Genomic DNA, 20,682 nt, shown 5'->3' with positions numbered 1-20,682 from the left:
GTAGGTAGTCCCAAAAATGTTTATATTAAAAAAATAAAAACTTTATTGAACCCCTTAAGGACCAAGCCCATTTTAACCTTAAGGACCAGGCCAATTTTATGTTTTCGTTTTTTCCTCCTCGCCTTCTAAAATCCATAACTCCTTTATATTTCCCTCTACAGATCCATATAAGGGCTTGTTTTTTGCGTGACCAATTGTAATTTGTAATTAAACCTCTCATTTTCCCATAAAATGTATGGCGAACCCCAAAAAATAATTTTGGGGAGGAAATTTCAATGAAAACCACAATTTTGCACATTTTGGAGAGTTTTGTTTTCATACTATACACTTTACGTGTGACTTGTGTTCTTTATTCTGTGGGTCAATATGATTAAAATGATACCCATACTTTTATATTTTTGCACCGCTCAAAAAAAATGTAAAACTTTTCGTGCAAAATAAGTAATCTAAAATCGCCCTATTTTGACCACCTATAACTTTTTCATTTTTCCAAATATAGGGCAGTATGAGGGCTCATTTTTTGCGCCGTCATCTGTACTTTTTATCAATACCACATTTGCATATATAAAACTTTTAAAACATTTAATATTTTTTTTTTAATAAAATGTGAATGTAAAAAAGCTGCATTTTTAGACTTTTTATTTTATTTTTTACATTTACGCCATTCAACGTACGGGATAGTTAACATTATATTTTGATAGTACGGATATTTACACATGCTACGATACCAAATATGTTTATAAAAAAAAATTACACTTTTTCGGGGTAAAATGGGAAAAACTGACAATTTTCATTTTTATTGGGGAAGGGGATTTTAAATTTTTCTACTTTTTTTTACACTTTTTATATCCCGATAGGGGACTATCTATACCAATCCTTTGATTGCTAATACTGTTCAGTGCTATGTATAGGACATAGCACTGATCAGTATTATCGGTCATCTTCTGCTCTGGTCTGCTCGATCTCAGACCAGAGCAGAAGACCCCGGGAGACGGCCGGAGTCAGGTGAGGGTACCTCCGGCCACCATGCTGGATGATCTGATTGCCGCGGCAGCGCTGCTGCGGATCCGATCATCCATTCAAAGTACCGCACTTCCGCAGATGCCATGATCTGTATTGATCACGGCATCTGAGGGGTTAATAGCGGACATCCGCGTGATCGCGGATGTCGGCCATTACCGGCGGGTCCCCGGCTGAACCTGCCGTGTATGACGTGAGCACCGTTCCGATGCTCGTGCTCACACACAGGACGTAAATGTACGTCCTGGTGCGGGAAGTCCCACCAAACCACAATGTACATTTATGTCCGTGGTCGTTAAGGGGTTAAAATACTTTTTTGGACTTCTGCTTTCATTTACAAGTCTTGGTAAATATATTCTACATTCATAAAAATATTTCTTTAGCTTACAAAATGCATTCTCTATATAAGAATTACATGGACCCGTGTTGTGTTTATATTAGTGTGGAATGTTGTTTCAGACATGATTTCACCTTACTTACTTTTGAGACACACAGGTTGGCAAAGTTCTAAGCAGCTTTTTCTTGGTGGGAATTTCCAGTTACATATTCACAGGATTTTGTATGAATTCAATAGTAAATGGATGGCATTGCGAGAAAATGCCCCCTTTTCCAGACAGGTATGCTCCCTTTCATTGGCAGCAACCCACCCTTTTCTAGTCTGCTAGGTTTATTTTGTGCCATAAATTCTGTCTGCTCCAGAATGCAATGCACCTCAATGTGGCGCACAACCCAATAAAAGCTGGTCGGGTTCACAAAAGTAAATCAGGGCCATTTACTTTACATTATATCTGTGATACTATAAGAGTTATCTATTTTTTATTATATTGGTGGGATCCATAAGCTCTGGTGCCTATTTATATGAAGTAAAAAGTCTGTATAAGCTTTTGGAGCTCTAGTTACCGATGTTTAAAAATCTACCATTTGTAGATTTGGCCATCAGATCTCTGAAATCAATGACATTTCATGGTCGGAGACTCCCAGTTGGATCAGAACCAAATGCAATGAGACTATGCATTGAGGCAGACCATCATGGTCCAAGAGTTGGATGTATAGTAGGATTAAATACTCTTTTTAAAGTGTTATGGGGTTACATCACAAAATGGAGAACAATCTTTAAAAAAAGCTAATAAAATAAAATAAAGTTAGCCTGTTCTAAGTACGACATTAAATTGTAAGTGAAGCTGCCCAACCTATTCTGATGTTTTTTCTTCTTGCCACTTAGAACAGTGTATTCTGTCTAGAGCTTTGTTGGGGAAATCAGTTGTCCAGTGCTATGCTTGTGTTATCTCGTAGGCTATTAAAAAAAAAAGACCAGTGTAGTTCAGTGTGTCACCTAGAAATGCTGCTGCTCTGGATGATAAAATGACTTTGAAGATTACAGGGCTAATTGCCAGGTGACACCAATCTGCACAAGAAGAGTAATTTCAAGCTTTTTTTTCTATGCAAAACAATACAAATAATAAACCTTTCAGTGTTGAATGAACCTTAGTTCACAGGGATTTCTATTCAATTAAATGTCACAGCACTTCCAGAAAGAAGATGGTAGCATTAATCATTTCTGGCGTGTATGTGCAAACCCGTTCTCTTTATTTTATATGTGAATGACTTTTCCCAGTTGTAAATTTTCTTTTTATCTCATATTCTCTGCATTTTCCCCTCCCTCCCATTTCCCAGCTCCACTCGTGGGATTGTTTCCATTAAACAATGACAACTCTTCCTGAGAGCGCTAAGCATACATCATTCGCTCATGTTACAAGCCATTCTAAAAATATTTTGGGGGATTATTTTACATCTGCTGGAAAAATGTTCCTTATGCTAAAGATCATTATGTGACCAAGGTTAGAAAGCAACTTACATGAAAACAAATCAAATAATAATAATAAATACATAGAAAGACAAAGCTAACATTTTAAATGCAATTAAATGCAATAAATTGGATACAGGAAAATTGTCATATCTGATTTTATAAACATTCTGCAAACATCAGTCAAAGCGGAGATCGGGACAAATACTCTTATTCTTTTAACGTTCTATTATGTACGGCTTCAGTCTCCTTTTGTCTTGCTTTATATATTGTATGTAACATTTTCATTGAGCTGCTTCTTACGAGGTTATTCTACAGTGTCATGTCAGTGCCCTTATGTTGGCATCATTCACTTTACTATATATTACTTTCTGTGTGTCTATATATAAGCACATATAAATCAAAACTGCACAATGCAAACTAATGTGTGCTAAGCCTATACACTGGTACAGAAAAGTTTCTCTAGCATCATACTATGAGTCTTCTCCTCCTTAAGGCACCATATTACAGAGTCTTACAATATTCATTTAGGACCATATTACATAGCCTTACACCATTTCTATGGCACCATATTACAAAGCTTTATTCCCTTCGTATGGCACTATATTGTAGAGCCTTACACCCTTTGAATGGCATTATATTACAAAGCCTTACACCCTCCATATGGGGCCATATAACAGAGCCTAACAACCTTCGTACTGGACCATATTAAAAAGCCTTACACCCTCCCTATGGCACCATATTTCAAAGCCTTACATTCTCCATATGGCACCATATTACATAGCCTGAAAACAATTCTAGGGTAAAAATATTATGGCTCTATTGGACAGAGAGGTACAGTGGTGTTCAATCCCAATGCACCTGAATGAAAACATCCCTACCTAAGAAAACAAAAAGACAAAAACAACAAATTGTTGGATAAAGAGCAAAAAAAGTAAAAAAAAAAAAAAAACTCAACAATAATTCACTTTGCCTTACCTTGATCATTCCCTGAGACAATAGAATACACAATAGTCTGATTTAAGGCTGCAGCCATTACCACAGTAACTGTTGTACCGATTGGTGCAAGTTCACTCACTGGAGGTGGCCTAAGAAAAAAAAATAATTTACATTACATTTCTCACTACAACATTGATGTATCATACAATGTGTTCGTATAAACAATAATATATTCACATTGTTTGAAAATATTTGCAAGGTTATCTGAGAAAGTAACCAGAACTAGTACATTCTTGTTAAAACGGGACCAAAAGGAGCCCCATATCAATTTGGCTACCAGAATTTTAAATTTACATTGGGCTAAATGAATATTGTTGATCACAGTGGGTCTCACTCCCCTGCGGGGAAGTGGGCACATTGTGTTCCACTCCCCTTATGGCCGATAGATCTGTACATTTCTCTGCATAGACTTTTATGCAGACAAATGTATGGACCTCTCTGTTGGCTAAGGAAAGTAGCACAATTTTGCCCGCTACCCCGGCTAATCACTTAAAATCAAAGCGGGTCTCAGGAATGAGACCTGCTGCGGTCAACAACTTTTGACATGTCTGATTGACATTCAGTGCATTCTTTAGCTCCAGCATGGAGAGATGTGAGCCACACTGGGAGGTGAAGTTGCCATGGCATCTATAACAAGTTCTGTGCATGAGTCCATTCATCAGAATTACGCTTTCTGGATGTGCTGGGAGTTGTAATTTTGCAAAAGTTGGAGGAATCCTGGTTGGGAAAAATTGGTTTAAGGCACCATAATGGTGAAATTTGCTATGGAATCCCATCTTTTATGTGTATGCCAATAGCATATAATATTGCACTATTCTATTGAGTAAATATAAGTAAAAAAAAAAAAAAAAAAAACGGATCCATAAAACGAATCATGACAGATTTACATTAAATCTAATGAAGATGAAAGTCATGATTCCAGTACGTCCAGAAGTTTAGAGTTAACAATTTGTTAAAATATAAATCCATGAATAAGGATTTTCTATGATGATAGTAATTATATACTCACTTTGATGGTCTTATATTAATGCCTCTTAAGTATCTGAACCCCTGTTGGCTTTGAGAAATCATATTTTACCTGATAATTATATATTAAATTCTTATATCGTGAATGGTTCTGGTAAATACATAAGCTCTACCATGTGACTATTACACGTAATTTGGGTTTTAAACTCATTAGGATTAATTCTGCCTCAATTTCTTATGCATATTTCCAGGCCGACTGCACAATAATAAACCACAATATTCCCAATAACCTACAAATTGAGACAGTGTCTTATGTTGATTTGGCAGTATTACAAGCATCATGATTATGACTGTGCATCCGAGAGAATTTCACCTGCGGGCTGATTCTCCAAGGATGTACTGACTTTTCATTAGGGCAGAACGAAGTATAATTTATCCTGATGATTAGAAATAATAAACAAGCGGTGTTAAGACCAAGCTAAGACTCAAAGCTCATATCTGGTGTAGTCTGTCACTGTGTAATTGAATAGACTCCGCGTTCTACCTGTCTTCTTTATATGGTGCTGCTACAACTAAGCAAATTATTATCAGCAGTGTACTGCCACTAGAAAAAAAATATTTTGTCACATTGACACAGTAAATGTTCCCAAGCGAAGCATAAAATCAAACCTGCCATACTTGTGTCTCAACAATGTAGCTGCTGAATGCTAAACTGTTTGTGCATAATATGTTTATAAAAAAGAAATGCCAAGGTATAAGGTAGCATGAAAGCCGAAGATTCGACTCATTCATAGATTTTAGTATAACAGCTGTCCAGCTATTTTCTATGACAAATTCCTAAAGTGATTTAAAAAAGCACTCCAGGTTTTTTTTTTTTTTTTTTTGTTTAAGCACACTCACCATCACTATTCTGACGATGCCGTGAGATTAATTTCAGCACAAGTGCATCCATGCTTTTTTTTTTATTACTGTAGCTAAGACATGTGATCCCAAGCCTAACCCACAGAAAATCAGAATTTAAAGGGGAACTCCCGGGATTTTTTTTTTCAAATCAACTAGTGCCAGAAAGTTAAACAGATTTGTAATGTACTTCTATTTAAAAATCTTAATCCTTCCAGTACTTATCAGCTGCTGTATACTCCAGAGGAAGTTATTTTCCTTTTTTATTGTTTTTTTCTGTCTGACCACAGTGCTCTCTGCTGACACTTCTTTCCATGTCAGGAACTGTCTAGAGCATGAGAAAATCCCCAGAGCAACCTGTTCTGATATGGACAGAGGTGTCAGCAGAGAGCACTGTGCTTAGACAGAAAAGAACTATACAACTTCCTCTGGAGTATACAGCAGCTGATAAGTACTGGAAGGATTAAGACTTTTATATTGAAGTAACTTACAAATGTTTAACTTTCTGGCACCAATTGATTAAAATCCTGTGGTTTTCAATCAGGGTGCCTACAGCTGTTGCCTTAGTTGCAGATTGATCCCTCCACCCACTGAGGCAGACAGGCTCATCAGCTGACTAGTGAGTCAGGTCTCAGTTGCATTGCAACCTGGGAAACATCTGAGACAGCAGTAATTTTGTATGATGTTAAAAATAAATATTGGGGTAAAAATCACTGAAGAATTGTGAGAAAACCATCACACACAGGTACAGACACTATATTATGAACTACACTAACTTTACAGCCCCTGTAGCATAGTCAAATAAAAATAAAAATTCCTCAAATACCTCTTTAATGCCAGACATCAGCTCAATCAGCAATATTTAACATTAGCCACAGGTACTGCTGACAGCAGCCCGGACCAACCTGGTTTGAAGTGCGCTCAGCTCCTGAGTTTGCTTCATAAAACGGGAGAGGGGACAGGACGAACATATAAATCCTGCGTCCTTAACAGGTTAATGTGTCAGAGGAAGCGCCCAGTCCTATGTCAGCTGACTTCCTGTGAACTACAGGATGACATCAACCCCTACCCTATCCCCTTTGACAGCTCACTAGCCCCTCTTCTCCCTGCTTTAACTGTGTGCTGCTGCTATCTCCTTGGGATTAGGATATATAGTAATTATACGTCTCCCCTAAGGATGTGTTTGCAGGTTGTGACTTTTATTAGATTTTCCCAAAAGAGCAGCAAAATTACACAATAGTACCATGATTACAAACGTGTCATATTTACCAAACTTTTGGAAATTTACACCAAAAACACGACCATAGTGCATAAAAAAAACTACAAAATTCCAGTAGAATTGCAGAGTATGAAAATAGCTTAAATGGGTTCTCCGGTGCTTAAACATCTTATCCTCTATCCAAAGGATAGGGCATAGGATACCTGATCGCAGGAGTCCTGCCGCTGGGGACCCCCGGGATCATGCACGCGGCACCCCATTTGTAATCAGTCACCGGAGCGTGTTCGCTCCGTGACTGATTACCGGCGACTGCAGGGCGGGCGGCGTGTGACGTCACGCCTGCGCCGGTGTGTGACGTCACGCTCCGCCCCTCAATGCAAGCCTACGGGAGGGGGCGAGATAGCAATCACGCCCCCACCCGTAGGCTTGCATTGCGGGGCGGAGCGTGACGTCACATGTCGGCGCAGGCGTGACATCACACGCCGCCCGCCCTGTAGTCGCCCGTAATCAGACCCGGAGTGAACACGCTCCGGGGACTGATTACAAATAGGGTGCCACGTGCATGATCCCGTGGGTCCCCATGGATAGGGGATAAGATGTTTAAGCACCGGAGAACCCCTTTAAAGGCTTTAAATGTTCATAAAATAAAGTGTAGTATAGGTCAAATCAGTATTTGCCTTGCAGTAATATTTCTCTAACAAATTCACTTTGAATAAGAAAATGCTTTAAAATGCGCATAATGGCCCTCATTTACTATTCTAAACCCAACCTCTTTTGTCGGGTTTTTTTGTCGCATCTTTGTCTGCGCCATGTCGCAGACATCGTGCGCCAGTCTGCGACACGATGCAACATTTTTTCCCGACGGACCCGATGTGGATTCTCCCAAACCCGAAAAAGGGGCGTTACCCGAGCCTACTAGAGTCAAGCCAGGTGATAGATAGATCACCAAGTGATCTCATGATGGCAACTACAGTGATGAAACTATTCTCTCTCTCCCTCTCCCTCTCCCTCCCCCTCTCCCTCCACCTCCCCTCCCCCTCCCCTCCCCCTCCCCCTCTCTCTCTAACATAGAAATAAACATAGAAACATAGAATGGGATGGCAAATAAAAACCACTCGTACTATCTAATCTGCCCAAAAACTAATGGATTCCCCATGATTGCTTTCATACTTGCATAAGGATCCAGATATACTACACATACACACAATGGGGGGTATTTATCAAAGGATTTATGTGTCTTTTTTAATGTAGCTTTGGCGCAATACTTTGGCGCAGTGTCTTTTTGCGCAAAACTTCTTGCGCAAAACTTCTTGTGCGCATCTTCTCCACTGTCATTTTTACAACTTTCTCAAAATCACACGGTCATGTGTGTGATTTCAACTTTAGTCAGTAATTCATCATTTGCGCCAATCGATCTTTGGCACAATTTTGGCGCAAATCCAGTTTTTTTGGCGCAAATCACTGCCAAGAAATTTTGCACTTGGAAAACACACTTAGCAATGTAAGAAAATGTAAAGGCGTCAAAATACATTAAAAAGGGCTGCTCAATACTATCCTGAGGAACCTTCACCCTCCGTTGAGCCAGCATTGGACATGGCCACACAGGTTCAGGAAAGGTAAGCACTAAAGCAGTGGTCTCCAACCTGCGGACCTCCAGATGTTGCAAAACTACAACTCCCAGCATGCCCGGACAGCCAACAGCTGTCCGGGCATGCTGGGAATTGCAGTTTTGCAACATCTGGAGGTTCGTAGGTTGAAGACCACTGCACTAAAGTAAAAAAAAAAAACTACTCAAGTTGAAAATAAAATCCATTTCACATGGTGACTATAAACCCCACAAAAGAAAATAACTCATGTCGCTTGCTGATATACTGCAGGAGGGACTCTGAAATGACTGCTCTACAGGGTAAAATACGCGTCCTCTGTGGTGGTATGTTCTATGTAAAAGGCGCTGTGAACAGCTGATTTCAACATTTGAGCCAAAATTACTAACAACTTGCAACTTGAACCAGCGATCTAATGTGGGGAGACTTTGACCCATTGTGGGGAACCTGCAAGGGAACCTGCGGCCTAATGTGGGGTAACTACTACCAAATGTGCGGAGTCTATGCTACCTAATGTTGGGAGTCTATGCTACCTAATGTGGGGAGTCTATGCTACCTAATGTGGGGAAACTGCTACCTAATGTGGGGAAACTGCTACTTAATGTGGGGAATCTGTGCTACAGAATGTGGGGAATCTATGCTACCTAATGTGGGGAAACTGCTACCTAATGTGGGGAATCTGTGCTACCTAATGTGGGGAAATTGCTACCTAATGTGGGGGAACACGTACCAAATGTGGGGAATCTATGCTGCCTAATGTGGGGGAAATATGCTGCCTAATGTGGGGAAAATATGCTACCTAATGTGGGGGAACTGCTGCCTACCTAAAGTGGGGGAACTGCTACCTACCTAATGCTCCCCCCTGGCGGTAGCACCCTCATCATCCACCAGCAACACCCCAGCAGTAGCACCTCCATCAGCAGATCCTGATGGTGGATGATGGCGGTGCTCCTGCCAGGAGGATGATACTGCGGATGGATGATGGGAGTGATACTGCCAGGGGGGATGGCCAGTTGCACCCTCATCATCCTCCAGCAACACCCCCCCAGTAGTGGCACCCCAATCATCCACTAGCAACACCACCAAAACCCCCCTCCCGTGGTAATAGCATTAGCTAATGGATATTGAGGGGTGTTACTGCGGTTGTGGTATTATATTCAGAGGGTGCACTGTATGGCAACGTTAAATTCAGAGGGCGCAGTTTGTGGTAGTATTATATTCAGGGGTACAGTGGGTGGCGGTATTATATTCAGGGGTACAGTATGTGGCAGATTTATATTCAGAGTGTACAGTATGTGATGGTATTATATTCAGAATGTACAGTGTGTGGTAGTATTATATTCAGTGGGTATGGTGTATGGAAGGTTTATAATCAAAGAGTATAGTGTATAGTAGTATTATATTTAGCGGATACAGTGTCTGGCAGGTTTATAATAATACTTGTTTTCATATAGAGGATGAGAATGCGCTGACATAGTGAGGAGACGTCTGGGAGTCACATTCTACAGACAGAAGTTTTAGCTGGACCAGGCGGTATGTACCATCTGAATTAGATAAGGGAAGACTATAGAGAAGACATCACCTGTAGTCACTGATATTCTTGTGTATTCTCCTCACTATAGAGAAGATGTCACCTGTAGTCACTGATATCATTGAGTATTCTCCTCACTATAGAGAAGATGTCACCTGTAGTCACTGACATCATTGTACATTCTCCTCACTATAGAGAAGACGTCACCTGTAGTCACTGATATCATTGTGTATACTCCTCACTATAGAGAAGATGTCACCTGTAGTCACTGATATCATTGTACATTCTCCTCACTATAGAGAAGACGTTACCTGTAGTCACTGATATCATTGTACATTCTCCTCTCTGTGTCCTATCAGAGCTGTAGTCGCTTGTCAGTTCTACAATTATGGTGAGTGAAACTACAACTCCCAGCATAACCTCACCACTGCTCAAAGGTGTACTCTACTGGAAAACATTTTTTTTTTTTATCAATTGGTGCTACAAAGTTAAACAGATTTGTAAATTACTTCTATTTAAAAATCTTAATCCTTCCAGTACTTATTAGCTACTGTATAAGTGATTCACAGGAAGTTCTTTTCTTTTTTAATTTATTTTCTGTCTGACCACAGTGCTCTGTGCTGACACCTTTGTCCATGTCAAGAACTGTCCATAGTAGGAGCAAATCCCCATAGCAAACCTATCCTGCTCTGGACAGTTCCTGACATGGACAGAGGTGTCAGCAAATAGCACTGTGGTCAGACTGGAAAGAACTACACAACTTCCTGTGGAGCATACAGCAGCTGATAAGTACTGTAAGGATTAAGATTTTAAATTGAAGTCATTAAAAAATCTGTTTAACTTTCTGCCACCAGTTGATATAAAAGTAAATGTTTTCCAGTGGAGTACCCCTTTAAGTAATTCTAGGAGCTGTATATTTAAATGGTGAAAACTTCTTTAACACTTTCCTATTCTGTGGCAACTGGTATATCTGATTATTATACTGGAATTTCTCACAATGCGCTACAACAGTGGTGTCTGTCACAACAGGCTAAAAATGTGCTGAGGGGGGGGGGGGGGGTATGGGGTGACACCATTTTCTACCGCACCGGGTGACACCAACCCTAGCAACGCCACTGTTAGCAGGCCTAGTAAATTGGACTGACACAGTCACCGGTAGTCAATATCAATCAGTCTTTATTACAGGTTTATCTATGAAAAGATCTGTAACACTTAAGTATTGGCTAAATAAGGACTGTGACACACTGGTTAAAATGAACTGCTTGATACATAAGTCAGAGAGCTAGAGAACCAATTGTCAATTTCCAAAGACCAAGTAAGAAAAGTATTGATCTTCGAAGGTCAATCATTATGAAGACAATGTGATGACATACCTCCTTCCTGTGCATATTAGTTGGGTTGTCCCTTTAAGGAAATTATGACTTTTGCTAATAAAAATCTGAATCAATAGACTACTTTTCTTTCAAGCAATCCCCATTAAGATTGACAAAGATCCATTTTTCTACTAAAATCCAATGTATTAATTACCTGTGCCCAATAAAATGACTGTTTATTCTTATTACATTTCATTTTCAAAATTGGATCTTTATTGTTCTTTTAAACTATGCTGACAAGTTAACTTTACTCTGCAGGTTGATACAATTATGGTGATACCAAACCTATACTTTTTATTATATTTTAGTTCATTTATAGCATAAAACTATGTTTGTAAAAAAAAAAAAAATCATGTTTGTCCGTTGCCGTATTCTGTAAGCCGTAACTTTATTATTTTTTCACTGAAGCAATTGTGTGAGGATTCTTTTATGCAGGACATGTTGATGTTTTTGGAGGGACAACTTTTGGGTGTGTTTTGGGGTGTATTTTATATATATATATATATATATATATATATATATATATTTTTTTTTTTTTTTATATATATATATTTTTTTTTTCTTTAATTTTTTTATTGATATTTCATCATGCACAATTAATTATTAACATTCTTCATGTGCATATTATCATCAGATTTTATTATACATATAAACCTCCTTCCATCCTCCCCTTATCTCCATACATCTACACCCCCCACCCCCCGCCAATGGCACCCTCAACTTCCAGTTCCTCTTTCCCTTTTCCACCGTGTTTTGCTATTTACTCTTTATCTTTTTTTAAAAGGTAGCTTTAACTTTCCCCCTATTTCTCCCCTGAACATCCTCCATGGCTCCCATTTTTTATAAAAAGATATACTTTCATCTTTTCCTATAGCTATTATTTCCTCTAATTTATAACAATGATGTATCATATTTATTATTTCATCTATTTTTGATATTTCTGCTAGCTTCCAATATCTGCAAAGGGCTAGTTTCGCCATTACTAAGATCTTACATACCAAGAATCTTGCTTTTACTGGATATGTTTGAATTAATAGTAATGCTTTTTGGGGTGTCAATCTGACTAAGGTTTGAGTTATGTTTGCTAATAAAGATTGTACTTTATACCAATATTCTTGTATCTTTGGGCACTGCCATAGAATATGTACCAGGGATCCAGTCTCCCCACATCCTCGCCAACACTTCTCCGAGTTTATAGGGGACATCTTATGTAACTTATCAGGAGAATAATATCACCGCAAATTAGTTTTTACGATGGCCTCTACGTGGGAAACAGCTATTAGTGATGAGTGGGCCAGTTTGAATGCTTCTGTCCATTCTTGGTCTGTGAATTTTTGTGAGAGGTCTCTTTCCCACGCTAAGTATGGCCCTATGTGTTGAAAATTCAGATGGTTATTCATTGCATCGTAAATGTAACGTGTTCCTTTTAGAGTTGGATGATTTAAATATGAAAACATACCTACAGAACAATAACATGATGTTATTTTAACTGATTCTAAAAAATTTCTAATTCTGAGGTATCCAAATATTTCCCGTGACGACAGACCAAATCTACTCTGAATTTCTGTGAATGGCATTATTTTGTCTTTTGCATATAGTTGTTTAATTAACGTTATGCCCTTTTTGTTTTGTCCATCCTTGTAAATCAAGGTCTTGAATTCTACAGGAAAGAAATTGCAGGGGGATGTAATCTCTCTATATTTTTGAGTTGTGTCCCATTAATTTCAGACTTATTAACGTGTCCACCATGCCTTCATTTGCACCACTACAGTCGCTATATAATAATGATAAACATTTGGCAAACCCAGGCCGCCCACTTTCTTGTCCTTAGTCATCATATTATATTTTATCCTGGGTTTATGATTTAACCAAATATATCTGTTTATCATTATTCTAATCTTGAAAAAAATATATATTTTTTTAACAATTTTTTTCTTTTATTTTTCCCATTTTTAATTCCCCCCCCCCCCCTTTAACATTGTTTTTTTTTTTTACTATTATACGTATAATTCAATGGAGTACACATCTGTACTCCATTAAATTACACATATGACTGTCAGTTTTAGGATAGATTCCAATACCACTCCCAACTCCATGGAGGATAATAGGCGCTGCCAGTAAGGTGATCCTAGGGTGATAATAAAAACGTATTTTATTAAAATATGCTACGCATTACAAAACCGGACTGGTTTCTTCTTCAGGCATTTTGTAACACGCAGCATGTTTCAATAAAATATGTTTTTATTATCACCCCTGACTCACCTTACTGGCAGCGCCTATTATCCTCGATGGAGTTTGGAGTGGTATTGGGATCTATTATTCACGCTTGGGAGCGTGAAGAGGAATGTGCAGCAGCCCTAAATGACTAAGTGCATATATACGTGTTGTGCCGGAAATTGCACAACCGTTTTAGTTGAGTTGTGAGTTGATCCTTGGCTTACTTACTTTTAATGTCATGCTGAAGGTGTCACACTAGGAAGCGCTTCTGTCTTTTGTATTTTAAACAAAGGAAAGATCAGTCTCTACCTTAGTTAGTGACTGATCCTCCTGTTGCCATGACAACAGAGGCTACTGTCAGGCCTCCGGTTGCCATGGCAACCATCAGCACTCTGCTTTCACTTTGCAGACCTCCTCTGTTACCCTAATTGGCTCTGCAGTCACAGTGACCACAATGTCTACAGTGTTAACTCAGTATTGGAGCACAACTCTTATGTGGGCCCCCCTCTCCTGCGATCGCTTTACAGTGTGAAGCGACAGAGGAGCGGGGAAGGAGGAGACCCCCTCAATATGCTATTGGTCAGTCTATACTGATCCCATTTTGTAGCCCCAAAACTTCACCATTTGTTTGTATGTACAAGATCTTGTAATTTGCCTGGAATGAAGGTGCTCTCACTACATAAAATGCTCCTACTACATATCAGCTCTATTATACCGTAGAGGAATTCATGTACTTCTTTCCAATGTGCATTAGCAAGCCCATCAATTTTATCAGAAATGGTGATCACCTAATGCTGTCACACAAGCTCAATCCTTTTGTTCTCAAGGGAGGTAAGTCGCTGTAAAAAATGTTTTCCAGTGGCTTATTTTCTTCTCCCTATTGAGAACATGTGTACATTTGACCATGTTAAGAATTTGGTCTGGAGGAATAGCTGTCGGACTAACAAATATTTTTCCAACAGATATCAATGTGTCGCTCGCCTTAGCCATAACTATGTAATTCATATCTCTGGAAACACATTTTAACTATTCACTAACATTATTCAAGGACAAATAAAAGGTTATATAGTACTTGAACTGCACAGTGTGTGAAATGATAAGAAGTACTCAGGAATGACAAGGCTTTTTTTTATTATTTAAATGAATAAATCTTTCTCTGTTTGTCTATCCTGGAAGCCATTTGGGTATTGCTATTTGCATGTCCTTGAAAGTAATCTGCATTGAATACGCACTCACAGCCATGAGTGTTTGTTTTTTCTTGATCTCTGAAAAATGTTGAAGTGTTTATCTTAATTTATTCCTCTGGCAGAATATGTATTTGCCTTTGGACGCTCTACTGGAGGTAAATATAATCTTTCCTTAACTGTGTACAGAACAGTGACCAACAACAGGCAACCCTCGAGCAGTTCACTTGCACGGCTCTCCTGCTTAGAAATAATTCTCTTCTTCTCAGCTTGAGAATTATGTTGCTCTCTTGAAAGATAATAAGCCCTGAAATTTCTGTGTAACACACAATTGACTTTGATATGTGACTTTTCATTTAACATTTTATAAGATTAGATTACTTGACTGTCATGGAGGCTCAAACATACCTACGGTAACTATGAAGATCACCAGTAGCATTTCTACATTGTCAAGAGGTGGGAGGATGCTGCACTCTAAAGGTGATAATACACATTAGGCTGGGTTAATACTGCATTTGCCCTCTACATTTAGCATGTACATCTGAAAAGCTCCACCTTAGGCATCTATTATATACAAACCAAGGGAGTGTCCTTTTGGACTCTGTTTGGTCTGTATATAAGGTAAACTGCAAAAAAATGAAGCAGAGAATAACATATAAAATTACACTACATTAAACTACATTATTCCCATGAATGGGATCATGTGAAACAGATGCCACCTTAGCCTATGAGTGAGGTATACATGATAATAGTGGTCTCCAAACTGCTGCTGTCCAGAAGGACAGCTGCTTGCAGTATATATCGTATTTATCGGCGTATAACACGCACTTTTTAGGCTAAAATTTTTAGCCTAAAGTTTATGTGCGTGTTATACGCCGATATACCCCCAGGAAAGGCAGGGGGAGAGAGGCCGTCGCTGCCCGCTTCTCTCCCCCTGCCTTTCCTGGGGTCTAGAGCCCTGCTGCCGGCCCTTCTCTCCCCCTGGCTATCGGCGCCGGCAATGGGGCGCCGGCGCCGATAGCCAGGGGGAGAGAAGCAGCGCCGACAGCCAGGGGGAGAGAAGGGGCAGCGGCACCCACTGCCGGCGCCGCTGCCCCGTTGCCTCCTCCCATCCCCTGTGGCATAATTACCTGTTGCCGGGGTCGGGTCCGCGCTGCTGCAGGCCTCCGGCGTGCGTCCCCTGCGTTGTTGCTATGCACTGCACGGCGCGGTGCATGACGTCAGTGCGCCGCGCCGTACATAGCAACGACGAAGGGGACGCACCCCGGAGGCCTGCAGCAGCGCGGACCCGACCCCGGCAACAGGTAATTATGCCACCAGGGATGGGGGAAGGCAACGGGGGTAGCAGCGCCGGCAATGGGTGCCGCTGTCCCTTCTCTCCCCCTGGCTATCGGGGCGCCGGCACCGATAGTCAGGTGGACAGAACGGGCAGCGGCGCCGATAGCCAGGGGGAGAGAAGGGTCGGCAGCAGGGCTCTAGACCCCAGGAAAGGCAGGGGGAGAGAAGCGGGCAGCGACGGCCTCTCTCCCCCTGCCTTTCCTGGGGGTGTATCGGGGTATACACGCGCACACACGCACCCTCATTTTACCATGGATATTTGGGTAAAAAACTTTTTTTACCCAAATATCCTTGGTAAAATGAGGGTGCGTGTTATAGGCCGGTGCGTGGTATACCCCGATAAATACGGTAACTAGCAATTTATTCATCTAAACATCTGCTCTTTGTGGGTTTAGGAGTCCAGTAGGTGGTCCTAATCATTTACTGACAGTTATCTTTGAGCGCACACTTACTGTATATCAGGAATGCTATAAATCAGAGATTAGGAATGCCCACTAGACTCCTTAGCCCAGACAGAGCAGAATAGTAATAAATGACTAGTTACAATACATTCAGAAAGTTTTCAGACTATTTTACTTTTTCACCTTTTGTTATGTTGAGGTTTTTTTCTTCAAAAAAAAAGTTGCCCCCTACAATCTTCACTTAATATCCCATGTATTGACAAAGTGAATACAGAATTTTAGATATTTTTGCAAATTTAGTTAAAAAGGAAAAACTTAAATTTTACATGGACATAAGTATTCAGATGCTTTGTGATGACACTTGGGGATTTGCCTTTTCTCTTGATCATCTTAAAGACAGGGTCACACAAGCTGCATCCACAGCGTATTTCATACTGCAAATGCACCGATGGAAGTCAAAGAGGGACTGCAGAGTGAGCTCCTGGCTGCGGCTGGGTAGCTCTGTGTGTCCGACCGTAGTTACAGATTTCTACAGTGGGAAATCTGACACTATGAGCGGACACACCGAGATACCCGGTGCATTGCCGTGGAATGAGATTTGCCATAGAATGAGATGGTCCGCCTCCATCACATCCTATTGGCTCTCTCTTGTCACGTGACATATTTAAACGTCACGCATCGATGCGCACAGCAGTGTCAGTTTGGCTATCACAGGGAGAGGATCTCCACACCCTGTGATAGCTGAAGGTGTACGGAGCTCTCGTGGCCCGACAGAAGTTCACACATGTACGCAGCTCATACGGCTGCCTCATATACATTTACTGTTGATCCACAGCGCTATCGGGATCCCGATGGCGCTGTCATCAGTGTGCGTCCCCGCGAGCGCCCCACGCCCGCAGCTGTACTCCCCGTCCTCCGCCCCCCGCAGCTCTACTCCCCGTCCCCCGCAGCTCTACTCCCTGTCCCGTTGACGCTCAGGGAGCGGGGGACAGAAAGTAGAGCATCGGGCGCAGGTTAAGTTATTCGCGTAGTGCTGCGCATGCGCAGTACTACTTTACCTGCGCCCGATGCTCTACTTTCTGTTCCCCGCTCCCTGAGCGTTAACGGGACGGGGAGTAGAGCTACGGAGGGACGGGGAGTAGAGCTGCGGGGGATGGGGAGTAGAGATGCGGGGGACGGGGAGTAGAGATGCGGGGGACGGGGAGTAGAGATGCGGGGGACGGGGAGTAGAGATGCGGGGGACGGGGACTAGAGCTGCGGGGGACGGGGAGTAGAGATGCGGGGGACGGGGTGTAGAGATGCGGGGGACGGGGACTAGAGCTGCGGGGGACGGGGAGTAGAGATGCGGGGGACGGGGTGTAGAGCTGCGGGCGTGGGGATCCTGATGACAGCGCCATCGGGATCCCGATAGCGCTGTGGATCAACAGTAAATGTATATGAGGCAGCCGTATGAGCTGCGTACATGTGTGAACTTCTGTCGGGCCACGAGAGCTCCGTACACCTTCAGCTATCACAGGGTGTGGAGATCCTCTCCCTGTGATAGCCAAACTGACACTGCTGTGCGCATCGATGCGTGACGTTTAAATATGTCACGTGACAAGAGAGAGCCAATAGGATGTGATGGAGGCGGACCATCTCATTCTATGGCAAATCTCATTCCACGGCAATGCACCGGTGCATTGCCGTGGAATGAGATTTGCCATAGAATGAGATGGTCCGCCTCCATCACATCCTATTGGCTCTCTCTTGTCACGTGACCTATTTAAACGTCATGCATCGATGCGCACAGCAGTGTCAGTTTGGCTATCACAGGGAGAGGATCTCCTCACCCTGTGATAGCTGAAGCTGTACGGAGCTCTCATGGCCTCTGTGGCCCGACAGAAGTTCACACATGTACGCAGCTCATACGGCTGCCTCATATACATTTACTGTTGATGCACAGCGCTATCGGGATCCCTATGCCCGATGGCGCTGTCATCAGGATCCCCACGCCCGCAGCTGTACTCCCCGTCCCCCGCATCTCTACTCCCCGTCCCCGCATCTCTACTCCCCGTCCCCCGCATCTCTACTCCCCGTCCCCCCGCAGCTCTACTCCCCGTCCCTCCGTAGCTCTACTCCCCGTCCCGTTAACGCTCAGGGAGCGGGGAACAGAAAGTAGAGCATCGGGCGCAGGTTAAGTTATTCGCGTAGTGCTGCGCATGCGCAGTACTACTTTACCTGCGCCCGATGCTCTACTTTCTGTTCCCCGCTCCCTGAGCGTTAACGGGACGGGGAGTACAGCTGCGGGGGGCGGAGGACGGGGAGTAGAGCTGCGGGCGTGGGGCGCTCGCGGGGACGCACACTGATGACAGCGCCATCGGGCGTAGGAATCCCCATAGCGCTGTGGATCGCTCCCTGAGCGTTCACAGGGGACGGGGAGTAGAGCTGCGGGGGACGGGGAGTAGAGCTGCGGGGGACGGGGAGTAGAGATGCGGGGACGTGGGGATCCTGATGACAGCGCCATCGGGCATAGGGATCCCGATAGCGCTGTGCATCAACAGTAAATGTATATGAGGCAGCCGTATGAGCTGCGTACATGTGTGAACTTCGGTCGGGCCACAGAGGCCATGAGAGCTCCGTACAGCTTCAGCTATCACAGGGTGAGGAGATCCTCTCCCTGTGATAGCCAAATTGACACTGCTGTGCGCATCGATGCGTGACGTTTAAATATGTCACGTGACAAGAGAGAGCCAATAGGATGTGATGGAGGCGGACCATCTCATTCTATGGCAAATCTCATTCCACGGCAATGCACCGGCCGCAGCGCAAGCTCACTCTGCAGTCCCGGCGCATCCGCAGCATAAAATATGCAGAGAATGCACCCCATGTGACCCTACCCTTTAGATGTTTTTATACCTTGATTGGAGTGACCTTGGTAAATTCAGTTGAATGGACACAATAAGGAAAGACTCAGCTCTGTCTTTATAAGTTTTTACAGCTGAAAATACATATATAAGCAAAAACCAAGCCATGAGGTGGAAAATATTTCTCAGTAAGTGCTCAGAAACAGGATTATGTGGAGTTACAAATCTAAGGGGTCAAAAAAATGTCTGCTGCACTGACAGTTCTCAAAAGCACAATGTCCTCCATAATCCTTAATTGGAAGAAGTTTGGAACAACCAGAACTCTTCCAAGAGTTGGCTGCCCCACCAAACTAAGTAGTTAGAGGAGAAAGGCCTAATTAATAGGAGTGACATAGAGCTCAATGGTCACTGTGGCTGAGCTACAAAGATCCTGTGTGCAGATGGGAACAACTTTCAGAAGATCAACCATCATTGCTGAACTAATCTGGGTTTTCTAGCACAGTAGCCAGAAAGAAGGCTCTCCTAAGTAAAAGAAACATAAAAGCTTGCCTGGAGTTTTCATAAAGCACCTAAAGGACTATCAGGCAGTTAAAAACCAAATATCTGGTTTGATGTAGCCAAAATGTAATGTTCTGTCTTAATTAGAAGTGTTATGTCTGGAGGAAAACAGACACTGCTCATCACCTGCCCAATACCACCCCTACAGTAAAGAATGGTGGTGGCAGCAGCTGGGATTTTTTTAGCAGCCCAAGTGGGGAGTCTGGTCAGGGTTAAGGGAAAGCATAATGGAGCAAAGTACAGAAATATGCGTAATCAAACCCATATCCAAAGTGCTCTGGACCTTAGCCTTAGCTGAATATTTACATTCTAATAAGACAATGATTCTAAGCGCACAGCCAAGACAACACAGAAGGGACTTAGGGACAACTCTTTGAATATCCTTGCGTGTCCCAGCCAGAGCCTTGACTTAAATCCAGTTGAACATCTCCAGAGAGACCTTAAAAATAGGAGTTCCATGATGGTCTTAAACTGACCTGACAGAGCTTGGGAGGATCTGCAGAGAAAAATCACAAAAAAAAAACCAAATCTAAGTGTAAAAACCTCGTGGCATCATACCCAAGATAACTGGAGGCTGTAATCACTGTCAAAGAGGCTTCAACTAAGTAAAATTATGAAAATTCTTTCTCCACATTGTCATTATGGGGTATTGAGTGCAGATTAATAGGGGAAAACATGAATGTTGTGGATTTTAACACAAGGCCGCTACATAATGAAATGTGAAA

The 20,682-nt window shown here is 42.2% G+C and overlaps 1 protein-coding gene across 1 annotated transcript in view; it reads right to left on the bottom strand.

Moving 5' to 3' along the window:
• Positions 1-20,682, bottom strand: part of PCDH15 (protocadherin related 15) — a 1,516,206-nt gene that overhangs the window by 287,707 nt on the left and 1,207,817 nt on the right. The window contains exon 26 of the mRNA XM_056530010.1: positions 3,803-3,912. Coding sequence (XP_056385985.1) covers positions 3,803-3,912 — 110 coding nt within the window. The remainder of the gene's footprint in view (positions 1-3,802; positions 3,913-20,682) is intronic.

The sequence above is a fragment of the Hyla sarda genome, chromosome 7 (genome assembly GCF_029499605.1).
Source record: "Hyla sarda isolate aHylSar1 chromosome 7, aHylSar1.hap1, whole genome shotgun sequence".
Lineage (NCBI taxonomy): Eukaryota > Metazoa > Chordata > Amphibia > Anura > Hylidae > Hyla > Hyla sarda.
The sequence above is the reverse complement of the archived record's forward strand: the minus strand, read 5'-3'. Positions and strand labels throughout refer to the sequence as shown.